The 24,220-nt window shown below is 37.3% G+C and overlaps 1 protein-coding gene across 1 annotated transcript in view; it reads right to left on the bottom strand.

The window, feature by feature from the left end:
- SLC6A11 (solute carrier family 6 member 11) overlaps window positions 1–24,220 on the bottom strand; it is a gene marked incomplete at both ends in the record, with an annotated part of 92,399 nt that overhangs the window by 5,710 nt on the left and 62,469 nt on the right. Inside the window, 4 exons of the mRNA XM_084292494.1 lie at window positions 3,540–3,677; window positions 5,060–5,172; window positions 7,397–7,521; window positions 13,297–13,400. Of these exons, the coding sequence (XP_084148620.1) occupies window positions 3,540–3,677; window positions 5,060–5,172; window positions 7,397–7,521; window positions 13,297–13,400 (480 nt within the window). The remainder of the gene's footprint in view (window positions 1–3,539; window positions 3,678–5,059; window positions 5,173–7,396; window positions 7,522–13,296; window positions 13,401–24,220) is intronic.

The raw sequence follows: 24,220 nt of genomic DNA on the forward strand, positions 1-24,220 counted from the left end.
AAGACTTCCCTCTTTGCAGAAAGCTATACGAAGGAAATAGAGACTTGAGATCGTCTCTTCAGTTGAAATATAATGCTATTTGAGTAGTACACATGATCTATTACATTTCAGACAATTTTCTGAAAATGGAAGGGAACTCTAAAAACAGAGAAAACTAAATCAAAAAACAATATCTAGGATTTACTTGTTTGTTTCTTTTTGTTGTTGTTGTTTTGTTTTGTCTCAGCATTAACTAAGTGAAGGTGCATTAAGGTGGACTCTTTAAATTTGACATACTATCTAAATCTTCTTGCACATACGATTGTTATGTTCTAAAGTAATTGTATATAAAATTGCATTGATGTCCAAGCAAGCATCTGGCAAAACCTCTGCTGCATAGGTAGGAAACGACCATATGTCTGAATGAAAAAGTTTTTCTTTAAGGAAAAACATATTTTATGAATAATCCAAAGCCTGAAGAAAAATCCAGGATTGTTTGTTTAGAAAAACAAAAGAGGACAAGGGATACATATTTACTCTTGGAAATCTCCCTCATGCATAACGTTTTGATGCCTTGTTGAAGTAGCACAGAACGGAGTGTTCTCCTCTAGTGTGTCATTTCAGTATGGGATCATAGATATCTAGATTGCCTCACTGATGATGTACATACATGTAAGTCTCTTCTCTCAATAACAAATTATATCTCTCTAGTACTACAGAGAAAAAAAAAAAAGTATATCTGTCCTTTAAGGTTCCCCTTGAATTTGGTCACCATTCAAACAAAAAGTTGTAGTAAAAGCGCTGTGGAATATCAGTCTTCTATGGTGGTTTTACTCAGGTGGACAGCCAAGCTCCACCACAGTTGCTCTCTCACTCTGCCTCCTCAAACAGGAAAGGGGAGAACACAAAGGGTTCAAGGTTTGAGGTAAGGATGATTTAATTAACAGGAAAAGGAAGAGGGGAGGAAAAAAAAAAAAAAAGAAAAACAAAGGCCATGCGGAAGCACAGAGAGAGAAAAGCCATTACTCTCTACTTCCTATCAGCGAGAGATATTTGGCCACGTTCTTGGATGCAGGGCCTCAACATGAGTAGCGGTTGTTTGGGAGGACAGATGCTTCAACTAAGAGAGCCCCCGCCCCCAACTCTCCTTCCCCTTTCCCACATTTTATTGCTTTTATTTCATTCCATATGGCATGGAATAGCCCTTTGGTCAGTTAAGGTCAGCTGCCCTGGTGACGTCCCCTCCCCAACACTTGCCCACCCCCAGCCTGTTGGCTCTGGGGGGCTGGAGGGAGTCCTGATGTGGTGCCAGCACTGCTCAGCATAACACTCGAGTGATACCAGTGCTGTTCTAGCTACACGCGCAGAGCACAGCACTGTGCTGCTACAGTGAAAGTCAACTCCATCCCAGCCAGACACAGCACACCTTCTCAGGCCAGAATAAAAATATTGAAGTCAATTTTTTTTATTACATGTGATTTTTTTTTCCTTGCTCCTAATGTGGATGCTTTTTTGATTATTAGCTGCATTTGCTTTTAGTTTGTAGTGCTGCCTCTGCCAGCTGGCTACGTTCCAAAATCTAGCAAGTGGTAATCTTTACTGCAAAAAGCTCACTGTGAGGTTCAGCAAATATCTGAGCAGACTGGAAGCTTAGAGAATAACCAAAGCAATACACTGTAAGAAAAACACTTCTGCAAAATTCCTGGAACAATAGTCCTGCCATTTTGCATACCTTACTTTCTCTTAATTCTTCATGCTCATATTTCTGAACCTGTACATCTTGTTAATGCATCTCTCACTGCTCTGCTTAACATGCAGACTGTGGGAGGAATTATTCCAAAATTTTCTTATTTTACATAGCAAAGATGATTTATCTTACTGAAAGCAAGAATAATTACAAGCAAATTGGTCTCTGTTCTGCTCCGATGCCCAGATTACAGGGACACACATCTGGAAGAAATTCTTAATCAACTTTTGTCAAGTCCTTTGTTCTCACCGGGAAAAATCACATAATACCTTTCACAAACTGACTGGCAATCTGAATTCCAGTACAAAGCCAGTTATAACTGTTGTTCTTGGAAAAACTCCCAGAACCTCACTGTTCTGGTGGATAGAAATCCTTTCCTAATTTTCAGCCTGTAATTATTCATGGCTGGCTCATACACCCTGGCTTGGGGATGAGAGAGAAGGAGCCATTTTATTTGCAGAATGATTCATGTTTATACTTGCTGCTACCTTTATGACATGCTTACAGAAAGCATACGTGTACCCTTCATTTCCAGCATTTCTCTAGTCACAGGTACAATCAGCGCTGCACTCCCAGGATTATGGCTCCCTGCTCTTGTTTTGCATGTTGTCCCAGTCTGAACCAGAATCATACAGAATATTTCAGTGGGACTATTACCTTGTTCACTCATGGGTGTATTCCCATCTCTCATCTGCAAATACCTCTCTGGAAACATCTAAGAAACATAGTTTGTACCAAGGACAACAGACTAACATGTCTACAATTGCCTAATGTCTTTTTCAGATGAAATTTGTTCTTTTTTTTTTGGTACCAAAGCAAGGTCTAAGGACTGTCTATAGAGCAAGTGTAAGTGACCCCAGATGAGCTGATGAAACCCTGGGAATCTGCTTCACTGGGAAACCCTGCCAAGATTGCTGTACAACAGAGACACATTGTGGCCCTTCACAGTTAAGACAGCAAGGCTTGCTCAGACACACATTCCTCTGGCATTTAATTCCACAGCTCATCAGACATGCAGCTCTTTTCTTTGCCTCTCTCCCTGGTGCAGGGAGGTTCTAATGGCACAGCAAGCAGAGGAGAGTGTGGACTCTGCCTGTCTGATGGTTGTTTTAAGAGGATAAATTGAAGGAGCAGAAGACTGTTTATACAAGTCACTCTGTAAAGCAAGCACCGAGCAGCAAGACTAAACTCACACCAAGTAGTAAAGGATCCCACAGTCCGTCCCCTACCTGGGCTCCAAACACAGTAATTGCAGACACGTATCATGTATTAATGGGATGGACTAACACCTTCAGACATTTTGGCTTACAACACCCCAAAGCAAACACCCTTGTTTGTTTGAAAAAAATATATATATATATTTTTTTTTCCTGTTACCATCATACCAAAGCAATTTATGCTCAGAAATGGACTGTATTGATTTACCTGGAGATATTAAAATCAAAGATATTTTATCTTTCTTTTTTCACTTCATCACGTTCACTGATTTATTCATCTAAGACATTTTCAGACTGGTCTGCCCAGAATAAGTCAGCTGAAACCATGACCAAGATACCTGTTTGGCTGGTGTAAAGCAGATGGAATATCCTTTGCTATGTAACTTCAAATAAGATACTTCCTAAGCTCAGCAGAAAAATTGAGGATACATTTCAAATATCATGAAGCAGGTGAGAACAGTTTCTCAAGAATTCTGTAGTCATATTCCTGACAGCACAATTTGTCTATGGCAAATATTCATGTGTTTTATTTGTCATGCTTATAAGCAGACACACATTTGTTTTTGTCTGCAGGAATTCAACAAAGCACATCTTACCTCAGTCAACATTATCAGACCAATGAAATACGACACAATGGAAAGTCCAAGAATCAACAGTTCTCTTCTGTAACCCCTTCGGAAAATCTTTGGGTACATATCTACAACAGCTGTCACGAGACTTTCAACACACACGAACTAGAACAAATGACAAAAAAGTACAAATAAAATATGTCTCATCTGCTCTTGGGATTTGGATTTGCTACAAAACACTTCAAATATCCTTTTATGTTCTCATCAGAGAGAAAGACTGAATGATCCCTGAGGATACTGTAAGCTCAAACTGAGAGGAACATCATTTCAGAATTAAAAAGCCCACAGCTACGGATTTCCAGTCCACAACCAAATTCAAATAGTTGAAGCCACTTATATTATATCAGAATTGTTTTGCCCTGTAGCAGATGGATTACATAAAATTCATATCTTTCAAATATTGCTTGAATGGGACTTATATGATGTATGACTTTTGCATGACTGTAGCAGAATTTCATTCAAAGCATCCTGCACTTTCATTTCTCAGAGGAACGATGTGCAGTTCTATGCACTTTCAAGCAATGCTAAATGAGCTGTGGCAGGGTTTTTGTTATTGGTTGGTTGTTTGGAGAAGCTCTTTCCATTTTACAGAAGAGAGAAGTTCCATAAAGTTATTAGGTGCCTGAGCCAAATACATCTAATGAAGGAGGGGATGAACATTCTTGCTAACTTTAAAAATCACCAGAAAGCTGGAGACCTGAGCACCTGGCTCAGGGCTCTGTTGCAAAGTTTCTAAAATAGCCACCAAAATGAATGCCCCCAAGTAAACAATACAAAGACTGTCATTGAAACATTCAAGAGTAGGATTCAGAAATTGCTCATTTTCAGACTTTTGATAAAATTTGTTATGTTGGAAAAAAGAAAAGTTATTAAAACCTGTATTTTAATGATTGGAAATGTCATGCAAAATAAACACTGGTGATATTTATTTTACAGGATATAGTCATACAGTTTGTGAAACAAATCACACAGAGAGCTGAGCTGCGTACTAAAAATGTCAACCACTTCATATTTTTCATCAAATAATATTTACAAATTTTATGGTCACATAGGAAGGATTTCTATGCTGTCACTTTACTGCCACATTTCTTGCTGTGGCATCTTGAAGTATGAACACACCATGTGAAATTATGTTAACATTGTCTGATACTTGGTTTCAAAATTCTTTGCAAAGTGCTTTAAAAACTGGAAAGGATTACACACTGACATTCTACTGAATTGTGAACTTCAATCACCCATATTAAAGTTCAAACTGATTTCCATGTTAACAGTGGAAACTGTAGTCAGGCTGAATCAATGATCTCAATAAGATAAAGGAATCTCTACTATCATATAAATAAGATTTAAATAAGGAACTTGAGTCAATGGTTTTAAGCAACAAATTAAGTTAGGGTTCATTCTTTCATCAGGTTAAATGCTATTTAAGGTTGGTGATACACACATGCTAGGGAATCTGACCAAATATTTGAATGGTGTTTGTTTCATACCTGACTATCTAATCCAAGGAATATGAGCATCATGAAGAACAGAGTTGCCCACAGGGGAGAAAGAGGCATCATGGTAACAGCTTTAGGGTAAGCAATGAATGCAAGTCCTGGTCCTGAAAAGGAAGAAAACAAAGTAAACAGTTTATACTTGTGTACTGGGTCTGGCTGGGACAGCGTCTTCCCAGCAGTCTATATAGTTCTGCATTTCAGATTGTGGCTAGAACAACTTTGCTAACACCAATGTTTTGGCTACTACTGAGCAGTGCATGTACAGCATCAAGTCTTTCTTGTTTTCCTACTCTGCCTGCCCCTAGCAAGTGTGCTTGGCAAGAGGCTGGGAGGAGACACAGCTGAACAGCCAACTCAAATTGGCTAAAGAAACATTCCATACCATGTAATGTCATGATCAGCAAGAAAACCTGGGGTAGAAGAAGAAGAATGTGGGAGCTGTCTTCCAAGGTGGCCTTTGCTCAGAGAATGGCTGAGCATCAGTCTGCTCATGGGAGGGGGTAATTGTTTTTGCATCGGTTGTTTTTTACTCATCTTTCCTTCAGTTATTAAGCTGTCTTTATCTTGACCTACAAACAATTTTTCTCACTTTTTCTCTTCCTATTTTCCCCCACATCACACTTGGGTGGGCAAAGAAGTGATTGTCAGTGTGGGTGCTTAGCTGCTGGCCACGATCAACTAGGGACAAATATTCATTTAAATATTTGGTGAAAAGGCTACTCAGAAATAAGGACTTGCTTGGCACATCAGCTCTGCCTACATCCTGTCCAAATGATGAAATGTCCGAATGATGTCCAAATGAAGGTCAAGACTTCTGCTAAGACATCACTGTGCCTTACGTTCTGTTTCTTTGTGTGGATGTACAAGACTCCTATGCCTGAATAAATAACAGTGTGTTGTCTAACTCATTAACACATTCTGAAATCTGTTGTTTTTTTTTTTTCTTCCTAAGGCAGCACTGTGTCCAACATTTTGTTCAAGAACACAGTCAGTGGAAGCTGCATCTTGGAAGCCATACATGATACGAGCCAATTGCCTACTTGATTGTTCCTAATCTTCTCTCAATTTCTGAGTGCTGCTGTGGGTACATAACATTCATTTATAAGCTGTATATTTACATAAATCTTTAAAATTGGATATTTTTGCAGCATCGTTTGTAACCTCTCAAATATACTAAACTGCCATCTCTCCTAGCTCATACTTTTCCCATTCATTTACCTTTGCTCACTTTTCAGATGCTGCAAATTCTTACGCTATAGAAGCTTTTCTTGAAGTTAGTCAGCTTTTAAAACAGGAATATAAAGGTAGATTCAGAAGGCTGATAAAGGTGCTCCTGCTTCAATAACTTCAGTGAAGACCTGTCAATATATTACTGCTTTTTCATTTAATTCGGTGTTTACAAGTTCCCATAATTTCCGGGGTTGATGTAGTCTTCTAACCTTTTTCTATACAGTTTCAGTAATAGTATAAAGCAAGCACTTTAGAGAAAGAGAAATATTTTCCATGACAGTATCATGAAAGCTTTAGTTGCTTTGTAGTTTTCCTGCTAACCTTGACTAAATTCCTGAGAACCATTTCTCCTTCTCAACAGTTAACCATTATGCTGCTTTTCTTTCTGGGCATCCCTACTTTTCTTTTTGTTCTCTTGGGTTTTAAGTGATGTTTAAAGGTGTCGTGCCCACAAAGATAACACAGATCAATTAACTTTCATTAGGTGCTTAACTTCAGGTGATGGTATGTAAAGTTGGATGGTTAATTTCATGTAGAGCTGGGAGAAAAACTTACTGACATTAGGAGATGGCATTAGCAGTCTAGAGATATGTAGCTGGATGTTATGTGTTAAGCAAGACTTGAGAGGACTTCCAAAGATTTATCCTAAAGATCTCGTTTGTCATTACTTTAAAAGCTTCGTCTTATTTGTTTCTCAGAAGTAACATACATTTTCATGGATTCAGGTCTGTCTCACTTAAAGGACAATAAATACTTCTTTCATGAGGATATAACACTCAAGGGGCATAAATGAGTAATATAAACTGCTGGATGTTCAGCTGGACTAAGTTTGTGTTACAATAGCTCATTAACCTAATGAGTTCGGTGCTCTGCACAACAATATTAACGTTACTCACACATAAATGTATCACTAAAAATAGTTAATAACTCTTCACATAGAATTATTCTAATGAATTAAGTAACCGATATTTAAGAGGAATTTTGTCAAAATTTCTGCAAAACAGTTAACTTATCCATGAGATACTGCACAGACTAACTATTCTGACATCAGCCTTTGGACATTTTTTGTTCATTCAGAAAACTGCTTTTGGAACTTACCTGATTCTGCCACTTCTGCAATGGGCACACCTTGTTCATAAGCCATAAATCCAAGAACTGAAAAGATAGCAAAACCAGCAACAAAGCTTGTGCCACTGTTCAAGCAGCAGAGCATGATGCAGTCTCTGAAAATATAAATAAGAAATACTGCAGTTGATCTCCAGAGCCTGGGTTTCTTTCGTGTACTGAGCCATACAATTAATAGAACCCCAAGCTGCAGGAATGGACATTAACCTCTGAAAAAGGTGCCAAATGATAGTATGCCTGAAAGAAATCAGGCAGGCATAAGCATCTGCAGGAAGATACCTTTATAATACTTCTGCTTGTATTTTAACTGGCTGAATTGCAAACCTGTTTCTACGCACTCACTGCTTTTCAACAGAATCTTTAAAAAAGCACAGTCAAATAAAATGTAAAAATGGGATTAATAACAATTTTTCTTCAGTAGTTGTAATAACATACTACAGAGGATATAAATAAATTTATAAGCTACATAAAATTATTAGTAATTTGTTCCCTGGAAAAAAATCCTATGATTAGATCTTAGCTAATACTACCCCAAGTACAGTACAATGGCAATATGTATCTATACAAAAATACAATCCTGGTTTGCTTTAAAAACTCTTTTTTTTTTTTTTTTTTTTAGAAGTCATAGTAATAAAAAACAGCATACAAATTCTAAGAACTTTGTATGTTCCTAAGTGTCTAGGAAGTAAGCAAAGAGAATGGGCAGAGACGCTGTCTCCCAGACATGTATCCTACACATGACAATTACAATCCTACAATGGTAATTACGAGGCCAAAGTGAAGAAATAATTCTTTATCTAGATTTGAAATTTCACAATAGTAAGTCACGTTAAAATAAGGGGAAAGTATTGTTGGAGAAAGGTATGATCATTCCCCAGAGCTCTGTGAAATATCATTGTTTATCCTGCTTTCAAACAGCACTTCAGGCTTGTCAGATGAGGATATGGGGATGATTTATTATGACAGTTTAAGACAGTTTGCTACAAGAGACAGCTGTGTACTTGGGAAAGTAATGATCTAACCTAGATGTCTGAAAATGAATTTGGAATCTAAAACACTGAAACACAAGCCAAGCCTCTAGTTCTGTAAAGCCTACTCCTTAGCCTGGTTTATTCCCTTACTACTACAGCTCTGAAGAAAGTTTTCATGCAAGCTGTCTATGAGAAGAAATAACCCTGAAAAATCTAACAGGTTCTGAATCCGTGTCTTAAATAACAATTATCATATTTCTCATAGAGTTGTAGTGACTTCTTGAGAATCAAAGACATAATTCATATCTTTCAAGTCCTGTTGTATACTCTGGCCAAACCTATTTGGCAATCTTTCTGCATTATTGCTTGTTTAGTTTGGTATTTTTATACTGTAACTTTATCTCATCTGTTCCTTAAGTCAGAAGTGGGCAACCAGTTCCAGCATCTAATTCCTTCACTAACGGGCCCCAAATTGCCTCCCACATCTGTTCAAAGCTCCTCCTTTACTGACTTGGACTCACCTTAGCATCAGGCACATACACTCTAAATGGCAGGAAGCAGGTATACATTTCAGTACTGCAAAGTGAGTGCTGAACTAGGGCTCTTGGGCCGTGGGAGGCTTTGGCTCTCTCTCTTCACACCTTACCTACAATTAATTTTGATGATTATTTTAAGAATGTTTTTATGCTTTCATATCCATTTCATAGAAAACCTTTTCTGTATGGCATACCATCTACTAATTGCCCAAACTGGTACAGAAATGAGAAAGAGTTTGTAGACTAAGATGTGGATGCAGAGAAGTCCAGTGATCTTCACACTCCTTTCATGCATGGGCCCTCTCCCTCACTGTTCAGTTATTAACAGAGTTAAATAGGTCTTTTAAAATACCTTCTTAAAATTCAGAAAGCAGAGTTCTAACTTTTAAAAGTTGATTTTCATATGAAATTTCTTCCTGTAGTTGTGGACAGACAGGCTAGTCATGCATTGTAAATGTTTTAAAGCAAAACTACAATCTAAAAGAAAAAATGGGGAGCACTGTGTCCTTTGCATTTTGCAGAGAAATAAAACAAGGAAAAGACTCACCTTCCTAACCATTCTTCTCCATGTATTTCAGCACTGAATAAATAAACCTAGAGAGATTATCACCCCAATCTATCTCACCTAAGAAATCAGTCAGTTCAATGCTGAGAAATTAAGACTAAACGTAATGAAATATTCTCGATAAAAGACATCAAAAAGATGTTATCTTTGTCAATTAAAAAAAAAAAAAAAAAAAAAAAGATGCTATTTTAAAGGGGTCGATCTAACTGCTCAACATTTGTGTTATGCTTCCATTTGGAACAGCCAGTTTTCTGCAAATAAGATTTTACATAAATCCCAGGCTTTAAATGCAGTCCAACCACCACAATATTTTTTCTGGTGAGTGGTGTGGTACAGGACTTCTGAGAGCTGCTGGTTCCTGCCTATGAGAAAAAAGGCTGAGTTGGAGACATGTTGCTCCCTGCAAATCTTTAGAGCACCTGGTGGGTGCTGCTGCATCCTTGTGGGGGAAGCAAGGCCCAGGTGGTTTAAGCTGGACAGTCATGGGTAACTAGATCATCTCAGAAAGTAACAAGAGGACCACAGCCATTTCTGCACTCACAGGGAAGATACATGACCCACGTTTCCATGAGGTTGGTTTGGAACAAAATAGTTACAGGTAGGCACACGTTTCTCAAGGGAAATGGGCAAAAGTGAACCTAATGGGATTTTTACCATCTCCAGTTAGTGAGGTATCTATTAACAAAACACAGTCACAGCTCCACTATTTTGTTCCCCAGTTGGACAGTAATAGGCCAAAGACTTCAGTCTCTGGGAATGTAATAGTGTTTCCCATCCTAATAAAAATATAGCCTCCAGTTTGAATTGGATTCATTGATTCAGAAACCAATGAATTTTTGGAAGCAAGTGCTCAGGAAACATTGGAAGGAAAACACAAAGTATAACTGCTTTTCCATCAATTTTTTATAAGTATCCTTGATAGGAAGACATCAGAGCCTGACTGAAGCCCAAGTGCATTTCAAATGAATGGAAATCGTCAAATTTTTATGAAAACTTCACATTCTTCCAAATGAATGTCTTGATGATCACCTGAATAATTCAAGGCATAATTCAATTTATCCTCTCCCTGCCTGACAGCCTGGATAATGCTGGAAATTCATTCTGCCTTCCTTTGCATGCTTCCAGTCACTTCCTTGCCTTTATGGATTCCCTGATGGCCAATTCCCATTCCTCTTTTCCTCTTAGACTGGAAGCTTGATCAAGGCCATATATATATATATATATATATATATATATAATTTTTTTCCCAAAATTTTGTCCATTCGTTGACAGTATGTGAAATTATTCATTTGTCTTCTGCAATGCAGCAGAAGTGAGGCAGATGCCCCATGAATTGTACAAGAGCTCGTATGTAAAAACTGTCTTCCTCAGGTGCAAGGAGTGGTGTTGTGAAATCAGTGTTTTCCCTGATGGGGAACTGACCACTGTCCGGCAGGGAGCTAGATTAGTTCTGCAAATACAGAAAACATGAAGCAGGAACAAGAATAGTTTCCTTTTCTGTCTGTTGAGGGAGTGGGAAGTTACAGAATCCTTCCCTTAAGGTTTAAATGGGTTAGGATTTCTTAGCTTGCTAAAAATTAGAGGAAACATAAGTACACCTCTTTTTTTTTTAATATATGGAGAACATTGCCAGTGGACTTTACTGACTGTTTTCATCTTTTCTTAAGAGGCACTATTGATATAAACTGTTGTAAACCCAGAGAGGATTTGGCCTCGTAATTTTCTCACTGTCTTAAAGCATTACAAAGAAAGATTAGTAAAAACAATAAAACTTAATTTCTTATTTAAAGATGTGCAGTGACTTGTTTGCAATTAACTTATAATATTAATGACCTAGATCAGGTTGCTAATGAAAACACCCCTTTTTCCCACTAAAATACATCATGTCATTATTTTCTTCTGAAACTTACCCTTAGGAAAAAAAAAAATCTCAGAGTGCAAAAAGAGTGGAAGCGCATGTTACAACCAGACAATTACACTGCAGGTATTTCTGAAGACAAATCCATGGCCTGGTTTTCCTTTTTTTTTTTTTTTTTTTTTAAGTGGTAGTTAGAATATAAGTTTAATTCCACTTTCCACTGTAAAGAAAAGGCTGCATAGCTGTTTTGTACAGCTTGTTCTGTTAACACCCCTGTTTAAATCATCTGCTTTCTGCAGTTAGCTTCTGTCTCACTTGTTTCTTCAGTTTTATGAAGAATCTTACTTTGTGACGCCATAAAATCTGTTCTATTTTTTTTGTGAAAACACTTTGTTAAAGGAATTGTGAAGACCGCATTCAGAAAAATAAATAAATATTTGGTTGCAGCATCTTGTCCATGAGCTTTAAAAGTGAGCTGCTGATCTATTTTACAGAGATGCCAAGCTATACTGTCAGGGTCAGAGGAGAAGAAGAAAAATTGTCTAAGTTCTCCCAGTCACACATCAAAACTCCTGCTTTTTGTAAAAAGTTTCAAAACCATTGCAAAAAGACTACTGCCATCCTTGAGGAAGTGACAGAGTAGTTTTTTAGACATGATACAACTGGAGAGAAATAAAAATAAGATAAAATAACAACAACAACAAAAAAAGAGTAGCCTTAAGTAGATCAGCATCGTTTACACTAATTAGGGAAAACTCTCATTGCCCACTGTTCCTTAGGGGCATTCACTACCCTCTGTTGGAGCTTTATCATTATTCTGAAAACAACGTCAATCAGTATTGTTGGAATACTCTATGCGAGTTCCACTACTTAATGCAGCAAGACATTTGGAATTTTGGCACTCGTAGCCATGTAAAACAATAACTTGTGCCGCTGCTGAGTTACTTTGCATGATTAGATAGCAGAGTACCCTTAATTGTTCCTGGATAGTTTTGCAGCCATTCAGCTGGTGGATACATTTGTGCCTGTGGTTTCTAGTCTCCCAGCTCTCTCTTTCTCTGCAGGATCCTACTGTTTGCTGTTTCTCTGGCAGAAGAGCAAATTGTTGCTAAGATAGTGAACACATTTTCTAAAACTGGCTCCTAAACTCTCCAGGTAAAATTATAACTAAGAATTTAAATTCCAACCCCATTTATTTATTTTGCTTTGGCTTTGGGGCTATATTATTATTTCCTTTAGAGAAAAATGAAAATTTAATTCTCTGTCTATCATAATGGAGTCAGTACATTCAAACTATCATGTACTGTCTTGTATGTATTAGAGGCTGTTAACAGTAAGAAAGCTAATGCAATAACTACAAATGCCAGAGGAAAAACATAGTGTTCATTTTCCTGCCTGTGCCAGTAAAATCAAATGGGAACTTTGTGTTAGAGTCATATCTTATTGACTGATTCAGAAAAGATTAAAACCTGCTGAAGTCATTAGCAATTTCCTTACTGATTTCTATAAAGACTAGAAATGACATGCTATCATTTTCTACTGTGGCCTATCTAGGAGCTAGTAAACTATGGAAAAAATAACATTCAGAACACAGTCCAAACTAGGGTGAGTTTTGATAACAATTTTTCATATAACTTTTTTTTTTTTTTAAACTGATATACATTATACAATCAAATACAGCATACATACAATGTATGGAATTCAGTATACTATACACATATGTGTGTGTACTGAGTGACATGGATGCGCAAGGGTCAGATGTGATCAAAGGGGTAAAACCACCAAAATTTAGAAAAGAGTACTGAAAAAAATATAAAGAAAGCATTACAGGTCTCTGTTCAATGAAAATATGTGCCTGTGCTTATGATTCCTCATGCAAGTGGCTGAAGGAAAAGGGAAATACTTCAGAGTGAAGCTATAAAGTAATGTGTAGAAGATATTACCTGTAGCAGTTGTTATTATAGTTGTTGTAACTTCCCAGAGCTGTCAAGCACCCCAAGCAGATTGCATAAGAGAAAAATATCTGTGTACCAGCATCAACCCAAACCTGAGGAAAAGAAATGGAGTAGTTAAAAGAGCTCAATAAGGAATCATAGTTACTTGTATACTGACCACAAATTTGCAGAGGCTGCTATACAGGGCAATAGTACCTTGTAACCCTTTTGTAAATCGCAACCTGAAAAGCAATATATACTGTGAGTTAAATTCCCCTCTCCTTCCTAAAGGTATAAACAAGAAACATCTCAGATTGTCTTTACGTAGTCAAACTAACCTAAGGCAGAAAGAGACAGACTTTCAGAGAAGAACATCATCAAGTAAAAGTCTCCAATGGTTCTATTACCACTATAAGGTGTTCACTATAAGGTGTTAGTAATTGTCTGCTAAACAGAGTCAGCTGCATTTATCTCATTCTCACTCAATCGTTTTGTTTTTTTTTTATTCAGATATAAAAATTTACCATGAAGGAACACTTTAAAATATGCCATTTATAGATAATATACAAATTAAGATGAGCTGGGGAAAGAGAAACCAATTTATCCAGGGAAAGGTGGTGGTTGTTGTTTGTTTGGGTGTTTTTGTTTTGTTTTGTTTTCAATAATTAATGGCCACAGTTAAGCAGCAGGACATAGTTGTTCCAGTCATTGTACAGTTAAAGAATATAAGTTCTGTAGAGCTCATCAAGTAAATAAATTTATAATTACCAGTATAGCAACATTTATATCCCAAACTGATGAAAACACTAAATCACAAATAAGAAAAAAGAGAAGGAAAAAAAGCACAAACTGACACAACACAATTATTATCTTCACAGCAACCACAAAAAATTAATATAATTTTTTTTAGTTTCAAAAACACCTCAGTGAAACAGTTTATTTCATCTAGTTTAGTTCCACTAAAATCTGGGTGTGTTACTACTGGAGGTGAATATCTTTTAACTCCTGATTTCATCATGAGAGTGATGTGAAGAAGCCACAGCTACACAGCTGCGCTATTTCCAATACAATAAATTCCACCTCCTGGTTTCCTGCGATGATTGAGCTCTGTAAGTTGCTTTTTAAAGCAGAGCAACCAAAGTGCTTTTCAGAGAACTAACAAAGCATTGTCTGGCTGATAACCAGAGGCAATAGCTATGTAGCCAATTGCTACTCTGAGTCTGAGACAGCAAGAAAATAAAATTCCATTCAGGTAATGATTTCATGACTGTACTAATGGTAATACAATACTCATAAACGTATGAAGGGGATGTGTTTGTTTTACATGTGATCAAGTGAGTCTTTGGTTTCTGGAACAATTGAGGGTGTTTCTGTTTAGGAATAACATTAACATCAGATTTGATTTGCATCAGTGTCTTAAATGGTTTCATTGCTGTCATACTGAATAAGATACAGCTGATTACATCTCAAAGTTTCACCACTTGGTAAGGGAAAAACTGCACAGAGAAAAAGCCTTTTGACAGACAGGCTTTTTAACAAGATTGGAAGCTCCCAAAAAGCTGTAAGTAGCATAGGTCAACTGAAAATGCACGGTCTTCTTAAGCACAAACAAAAGCTAGGAAACTGGATCAGCAGACGTAGAATCTGCTGTTTCCTTCCGTTTCAGTTTTTACACACCGTATTGTTGTGGTGCATTGTATGGCACTTAGATGAGCATTAGCCTTTCCTGTTGGCACAGGCCAGCTCCACAAAGTCTGATTATTCCTGGGACAGTAAGTACTAGTGGAAATGGGGGCAAAGTGGAATTGTATTCCGAAGTGAGAAACTCTAGAGCTGCTTGAGAAGAACAGCAGAGAGCACATCCTTCTGGAGGTCCTGCACACCTAATTAGAAAAAAAAAGACGAAAATCTGGCCTTAAGTGGTATCATTTCCTTCAAGAAAACAATCTCCACTAAGAACAATGACATCTGACTGAGAATCAACATAAAAACAGCAGCAGATACTTTAAACAAAAACATGTTCTGTAAGCAAGGGTTCAGATATATATAAAAGTTGAATCAGATTGAAAAGCCCTTTGGTTTTGAAGAAATTAGAAGAAAGCAATTTTATTTACTGTATGGAACAACAGAATCTGTGTAGCTTTGTTTGGGTTATAGACTTGAAGTACCAGTGACAGAATTTGTGATGACCGTTAATATTTCAATTTTGGGTTTCCAAAGTGGCAAAAATATCTACAATTGATCAAAGAAGTGAATCAGGAAATTAATTTAGAAATCACAGGTAGGTTTTTGACAGTTGGAAAAGTATGAGATGGACCAACTCTTCTATTTTGTCACAAGCCTGAACATGTCAAAGTTTGGAAAGCAAGCAGCTGATAGTACAGATCACTTCTTTACTTTTTTTTGCCCTAACAGCTCATGACCATTTGACAAATTTTGTATTAGACTTCAGCTCTCATTAGGGGTTGGAGATTTTGTTGACTTACACAAATTGTTTGTTAGTAGTCTTAGTCACACCCAGTCTTAGTCATTCTTAAACTGTCTCTTGGGGAAATTTATTCTCATGAAAACTTTTACTGGGCCTTTGTAGATATGGCTTACAAATCCAGGCACCATCCACCTGGCTTATGGCAACAAAAACATTATATAATATTTCTGAGAGTGGCCAATCGTTGTACTGCATTAGCTGGGTAATTTTGCAATATCTGGCTTAGACTAAAAGTTGCAACATTTTCCAAGTACATGGAATGAATGGAGCAGGATTCTGCAGAACAATGAAATTCTGAAGGACAGAGACAAAGAAAACACTGCCAGTAAACTGCAAAGCAAGGATTCTGGAGCCAGCAGCTGGTGAAAGGCTGGGACAAAAGGAGTACGTTTTTTCTGAAATGTGACTGGGCTTGATGTGTTTCTGGCATGGGTAAATTCCAGAGGAAAGAACCTGTACCAGGGAACATCCTGTTCATGCTTTATATACTCAGTACCTTGAAAATCCTTTGGTTAGTGATATTTAAGTCAATTCAATACTATGCATTCATAAATTTGGGGGCTGAAAACGCTTTATAGTCTTCCACTAACTCCTACTTTGAAGACTGATTTTTTTCCTTACTTTTCTTTACCTCATATATTAAAAAATTCCATTCCAAAACAGTATTAAAATTAAAGCACAAAACCTTCGTTTGTTATAACTTAATATTTTTTTTAAAATCTAGGGGCAGAACCTTTATACCTTCTGTGCTCACAATCTGCCTCCAGGGTACAGCTGATCCCCAAACATGCCAAGCCCAGCACCACTTTAACATTAGTATCGGCAAACCAGAAGAACGCAAACACCAGTTCAGAATACAGCAGCACAGCTACTGCTGACTCTTGTGCAGAAATAATTCTTGCTGCCTGCTGGTTGGAAAGAAGAGGTCGTTCAATGAGCCCATGTGACGAAACTTTTATCCCAGAGGGAGAAGGTGACATAAAGAATCCTCAACTCTATGGCACGACCTGTGAGAAGGCACGACGGTGAGAAGAGGCAAGTCTCTTCACTTTCTATTTTCTAACCAGGAAGGGGAACAGCAGAGCTGTCTGTGCCCTGCTCCCCATTTTGAGGCTTTCTCCGACTTTATTCTGCAGCTTTCCTGATTCACAGCACAAGCAGTGGTCTCAGATGTGTCCTGCTGATGACTAACTTACATAGGAACAAACACAATTCCACTAAACAGAATAAATTTTTTTAAACTAAAAATGGAAAATGCTATTTTGCAAAGTCCAGCTCTCAAAAGCCAGCAATACCCAGAAATTAATATGCCTATGTAACCTTAATTTGGCCTTCTTGTGTGTAAGTCTAGGACTCAATCTTCACATACACGACTGCAATACTACTCCGTATTCTGTCCAAGATGATGAATCAAGCTAGTCAAATAGAGGATCCTTTTGTCTAGACAATCTCTTGCCTCTTTTATTGCCATAATTACAGGACATGTAATGAATGAAGAAGGACAAAGAAGGAAAAAGATGTGCTGTGGTGAAGACAACAGAATACTGCTCCGGAGAATTAGATTCTCATGTTGCTTCTACAAAGTTTCCAGGTGATACTATGTCCATAAATCACTTAAATAAATCCTTTCACAAATGTTCTGATGTTGCCTATTCTGGGAAACTTCAGAGATCAGGATTCATGGGGATTCCTGCAGCAGCCACAAGATTGCTCTCAGGAAGGAGCCCTTGCAGCCTAGTCCATACCATGTCCATGTATCAAATCACTGGGAGAATACCATTCACCTCTTCAGACCACACTTCATTCCTGAAGTGCCTTCTTGCTCTGAGAGCAAAGCAAACAGCACTGCAAAGCTGTTATGGAATCCTCCTGTGACTGCACGAAACAAGCTCCCAGGATAAAATGGCTTTAACCAGCACTTCCACAAAGTGTTATGACAAACAGATGAATGTAATTGAAATGGTGGAAAATTGTTTCACGTCTGGGGAATACAGAAAAATCAAGTAATTATTTTCAGTCTGGTCCTCCTAAAAGATAGCCAGTTTTTTTTTTTTTTTTTTTTTTTTTTTTTTTTAAAAAAAAAAGCATGTGTTCACCTGAAAAGTTTCATTTTACACCTCAGCTAGGTAGATACCCATGATTTTTCACTATTCTGTCTTTTTGTGCATGGCTAATATTTGCATATTAGTTTACAGCAAAAATGTAAGACACCTAAAAGACATGCTGAGGATATTTTAAGCAGTGGGAGGGGTTTGTTAAAAACGTGATACTTGGAAATTCTGTTCATGGCAGGTTAAGCACACAAATCCACAGCTCAGCATCTCACTCCTCAGTGCCTGTGTCCTGGAGGAAGGCAGGACCCGGTCAGCCTTGTCTCTGCTTGCCTCTGTCTGCAGGCTGGGCTGACAAGCTCTTGGGATAAACACTACTTTATGGTTTAATTTTTCATTCTGTGGCTCAAATAATAGTAAAAATGGGAAAAGCAACCAAAAGAATATGATTGTTTAGAAACAGCCCAGCACAGCATTAAATCACCTGAAACATTCCCATTCTTATTCAGATGCATATCTCTGCTCAGTCCATTGTAGTCAGTTATGTATGTCTGTACACACAAGCACCCTGCATATGGTAACAGCACCCTTTTAGTAGTTTACTCTCATATCTGCTGTGATTTTTTTCTCTAGTTCTTTAAGTTAGCCAATAAGTATAGCACTGTGTAACGCTAGTGCAATTGTCACTGTGACATTAAATATGAAAGACTTTACATAGGCTTAAAAGATATGATGAAATTCACACACACAAAACCAGAGAAGCTCAAAAGATCAGGCAGTATCTAGATGATGGTGTATGCAAGTAATTACTCACAAAGCACTGCAGCAGGAATGAATGAAGGCATTAGACCGTAAGGCTCCCAGCTCTATATCAAACAGAAAAATATTGTCAATGTCATTACAAGTGGCTCTGACTGAAGAGCTGCATCTGTCCTGCCACAGGAGAGATGTCACGATGATTTCCTCCCGGCGTTACTATTCTGCACTCACAGAATCAACAAAGACACTCAGAGAGTAGCGATGGGTTCTTGGTGCTACTCTGGGCTTATGCATAGGCTGTAGGTGCCTGTGTATTACAGTTTCAGAGATTTATACCTAAGGAAAGACACGTCATGCTTCCTCTCTTTGCAACATTTTAAGCTAAGTTTCACAGATGTCCTAATGGTACCATATTACCATGATACTTCCAGTTTCAGAAGACAGCTTGGATAGATTTAAAAGTAATGGGAGTTCTGAAAGAACTGCAACATCCACGTGATCTATTCCTCCATACATAAAAGGAACAATGACCAAGCACTATAAGGATCCTTCCGTTAAGCAAAATCTGTACCTTTTTTATCTGTCTTTCCACGATCTCTCCCATAGTTGACAGTTAACAGATCCGATAGAAATTATAAACATGTAAGGGCTGCTATTATTTGTCCACACACTTCAGTTTGCTTCCCAATTTCCATCAAAATCAAGGGAATTAATTTCACATTGGAATTTGAGTACTGGTTGAAACACGTATCCCAGTAGTGTAGTTTCATAAACATGTATTTAAAAAAAAAAAAAAAATTCTTAACAGTAAGATTGATTACTCACTTCAGCTGCAAAACTCAAAGCATGTTTAGCTGCAGAGTGGTTACTGATGATTCCATAAGCAAGCACTCCATCTGAGAATATGGGAGATCCTACAGGCCAGTTAAATGCTGCACTCACTCTCTTAAAACATGATGTTCCAAATGTTAATAGTCATTTATTTCCCATTTTGCTATCAGAGAATGAGCAATCACTTCATAGTTCTCTTTAAATTTCAATTATTCATCACTTTTGATGAATCTCAGCAGTATTTGTATTTTAAAGAGCTTTGGTTTCAAATAAGGATTTTACAAAAAACAAAAAACAAAACAAGCCTATGCTGTCAGGATATAATAAATAAAAGTTTAAGGTAAAAGCATTGAACAGTTGCAGATTTTTTTAACACTGAGAATGCCTGAATAAAACAACTTGTTGCAATACAAACTGAAACAGGAGCATTGCCAGAGTTTATGTCCCACACACCTTGAAAGGTTTAATGTTCGTGTGTCAGTGCCTCACACAATGTGTGGAGAGTATGTGGAAAATGTCAAAAATCACATCACCTACAGAACTTCTCTATCTGTACCAAGCCTCAAGGCTTAGCATCTTCAGGTTGGCTTTTACTCCATGTGTTCCATGAGCCTGAGGTGAGTGGTTTACATCTGAGCTGCCTGAGTCAGTGAAGCCAGCCTGGTGTTTGGTATGCTATAGATGTAGAGATGACAGGCCTTAATCTCAAAGTAGCACCTACATTTAAAGAGTAGGTCTCTCAGAGCTGAAGGCATTAATTACATGTCTAACACAAAAACGTTTACAAGACTATTTTTTCCAGACTTATATCCTATGTCCCTTTAAAAATGACATTATTATCACTTAGACAGATTTTTAAAACACGAGGAATCTAACAAGTATGCTACTACAGAAGTGTGCCTGCTCTGTGTATGCTAGCGTGCAACTATAACAATCATTCCCAGAGTGTTTCCAAAACAACTATTTATTACATTCCTCTGCTATATGCTACACACATACACACACACATGCATATATATATATATATATATCTTCTCAGAAAAATAATAAAAGAGGCAGTAGTCGAGGACTGAGCATTTTTCCTTTGATCTTTTTCCAATTAAAGCAAGTTTTTGCATCTTTCTCATTAGGAAGAACATTCAACTACATCATAAACTGCTACGCTGGGCATGGTGTAGCATAGTTGGCAATAGCAGCAGAGAGCAGCAGGATGATAAGCAGACTGCTCTGTGAAGACTGGATAGGTATACACTGGAAGGAAAGTAACAGGTATATGGGTGCTTTTCCTTTTTGATTTTTTTTTTTCCAAAGACAATTCCTATGTTCCTCATATGCTAATCAATATGAAGAACATCATACATTCACGACACCTCACAAAAAATAAGGCCGATCTATTTTGCATGTTTTCAGTTTCAATGCAGAACACTTTGTCAAATGGACAGAGAACAAATGAGGCCAAAACACCTGTATCCGTCCTGATGGCCAGACTGAGCAAGAACATACAGTGGGCTTAAAATTCCCTTGCAGAATGCAAAAGGTTATTCTTTGGATAATTTCATTGCCATCAGCTGAAATCTCTTTTAAAAGCATAAGAAAGAAAATTTACCAATTTGCATTTATTCTCCAAGTCATTCTTTCATAATCAGCTGGGATTTTTTTCTTCAATAGCAACTAACACACAAAAATCATTTGAAAGTCTGTGCCATGCAAATGTGCAAAATGAATACATATTTCAGTTCAAAGTACTGTTATACTCAAAGAAACAACCCAAACACTTAGGAGACATTCAAAGTGAATAAATCCATTCCTTGTATGTATTCTGCTCTTTTCTCACTAGCAGTATGCTGATAATGTACCTTATTCCTGTGAAGCCTACAGAGAAAATCAAAGAACAAACTTTATCATTTTTACTTTACTGCAGAATCAAGACAGTTAATTGTAACTGCATAATTTATCCTGCCTGAATATAAAAAGGCTAATTTTCTGATCTTAGTATGTACTTAGTTAAAATTTTTTTGTTTGTTTGTCGTTGTTGTTGTTGTTTTCCAACAGTTAATTTGAAAAAACACACTGAAATAGAAATTAAGCAAAAGGCTATTTCATAAAGTTAAACTTCTTAAACCCAAGGGTCACTAAGTAAAGTAAAAAAACCCTGTGGGATCCAAGCATGCTGGCACTAGCTATTACCCAAGTAAGCTAGCTCTTTAGCCCCTGCCCCCTATCCCCAAATGCCTTCTTGAGGGAGAAAAAAAGAAAAAGGAAAAAAAAATTATCCTGTTACTCTTTCAACTAAATGGGAAATGTCATTAAATGGGAAACTAAACCAAAACAAAATATGAACAGTGTATTGTGGAGAAGCAGGAAAAAAATGTTGAGTTTTGGATACTGGACTTAGTTTGTTTCTGAAGTTTACTATCCAGAGCTTTTTAAACAAGGCAGTTTCTGAAAGCGCTGCCTTCATTAGTGCAGGAAAACACAACTTAAACGGCCAGGCAGAAAATGGCTGAATTAAGCTCTTTTTTTCCTCTTTTTAATGGTAGTGATTCTCAAAAGATTAAAAGTAGGTTAGGCGAATAATAGAACAGCTATGTTTCTAGTGTCTACCTGACAACAGCTTTTGTAGAAGTGAATAATTACATGAAAATCACTTCCTTTCTACCTCTTTTTGGGATTTCTGTGGGTTGCTAGGCAGTCTCTCTCCTACCTTCTGCTAATGTTACTTACAGAGGGGATGAATACAGCATATTCATTATGAGAATGGTGAGTTGAGGGGGAGAAGGACCTAAATACTTGAAGTTTTGTTTATTCACTGCTGCCTTTGGAGACCAACACTATAGCTTAGATTACTTTACACATTTAAATGCTAATTTACCCAGGCATGACTTAGCCAAGTACCACCCTGATAAAATGGAACAGGACCTTCCTCAATACAGGAGCCACACTAGTAGTATGTTTCTGTGTTGCCAGCCAATGTTGAAAGTCAGGTGCTAGATGGAGCAAGGCACAGTGAGGCTCCTTCTGAGACTTGCAGGAAGAACGCTTTCACTCTCTGACTGCTTTTCCTGACTGAAAGAAAATGTTTGTTATAAGACTGGTTTACTTTCCTGAACTCCTTAACCCCAAATTTAGGAGATATCTTAATTGCTTTGGCATGATTCCAAAACTAGCAACCACCTGTACTGGTGTACTGCCCTGCTTCTATAATTGTGAGTGCACCCATATAGATTAGGGTGTATATCCCTTAAAATAGAAATTAACATTAGTCCAAATCTCCCTTCTCTGCGAAGTGCTACCTGAGATAATGACGGGTTTGAATGCTCCTTTGAGATAACAGCTATGTGTGCCTGGTTTAGGGAAAGGCAGTGAACCAAGTCCATATGCTGGCATCAGACACAGGCTTTGTGGGCTTTTAGGAAGTGTCTGATTTCCAAACTCTGATTTAAAGTCTTCTAAACCTGCAATTCACTTGGATTATGGACTTTCTTTTGACATCCTCACAATTACCTTGTACACCATGATGCAACAGGAGACGAGAAAGAGGACAGAAGCTTTGTACTCTCTTCCCAGACTCAACACATTCTGAGGGTAAGATTCAAATACACAAACCAGCACCTCAATTAAGAGAAATCCCAACCTGGAAAGAACTGAACTGCTAAAAGGACTGCAAATGTTTTATATATTTTTTTACTTGTTTCTTACCAAATGTCTCCTTAACTTGGTTAATCACAGAGAACACACCCCATGTGCCCCATGCATCCATGCAACTTTGCCCCCAAATTTAACATCATTACAGAAAAACCACAAAGTAACAATATCCAGCTGCAGATCTCTTAATTCTTTCAATTGCAGTTGAGTGTACTGATTTCTTAAGAGCATTCTCCTCCTGCTCCTTCAATTTATTCTTTTAAATAAACACAAGAAATGCTGATAACAATTTTAAAATGAGAGTGCTGATTAGTGTTCCTCTTTACTGACTGCAGCACCATCACCAAATGATCTCAGAATGAAATATTTGACCGTTGCCACATACAATCCAGTGCCTATGGACAGTCCAAAGTATTTCAGTATATTTATACTCAGTTGAATTGAGTGATTGATGGCAGAAATCATCCTAATTTCTGTATTATGAATTCCAACCAAAATGTTTTTAAGGCCTTTTTTCTTTAAATATTCAATTTTTATAACTTTTGCCAGAAAGCAGAGTTCTGGGGATTGTTTATTATTTAGGTTGTGCGGGGGAAACGAAGCAGAGGAATTAGCAAATGTAGTAGGATTGCCTGTTTTTAGCAGTGACTGCTGCAAAATACCTAATTTCTATTACAGAGTTGCTGTAATATCTCAAAGCAGACCATTCTCTGATAGTACTTTTTTGTTTACTCCTGATACTCTCTTAAGATTCTTATCTGGCATCCTTGAAGCTGGAGGAACGCAGGAAATATTAAAAACAATATTGTTTTTGTTATATTTATTGTAACAGTAAATATACTGCACATGAATCATTATTCAAAGAATTCATCTAACTTGGAAAATTAGAGAAAACTATTTTAAATGGTTACTTAACCTAGCCTCTATAAAAAAAAAAAAAGATAATTCCCAAGTTTTTTTAAATTTTCTTAAGAATATTTATTTTAGAAACTGCACTTTTAACACCATAAAGAGCAGATTTTGAATCAAAAGTAAATACATTATAGAAATATAGGGATGATTTAAATTCTTACTCTTATTTGAAAACAGCCTAAACCTCATACTAAACTAAGTATTCCACAAAGAAATTCCCATCAATTTTTTTTCCAATGAACACACT

Source organism: Netta rufina (genome assembly GCF_964035555.1).
Source record: "Netta rufina genome assembly, chromosome: 10".
In the NCBI taxonomy this organism is placed as follows: Eukaryota; Metazoa; Chordata; class Aves; order Anseriformes; family Anatidae; genus Netta; species Netta rufina.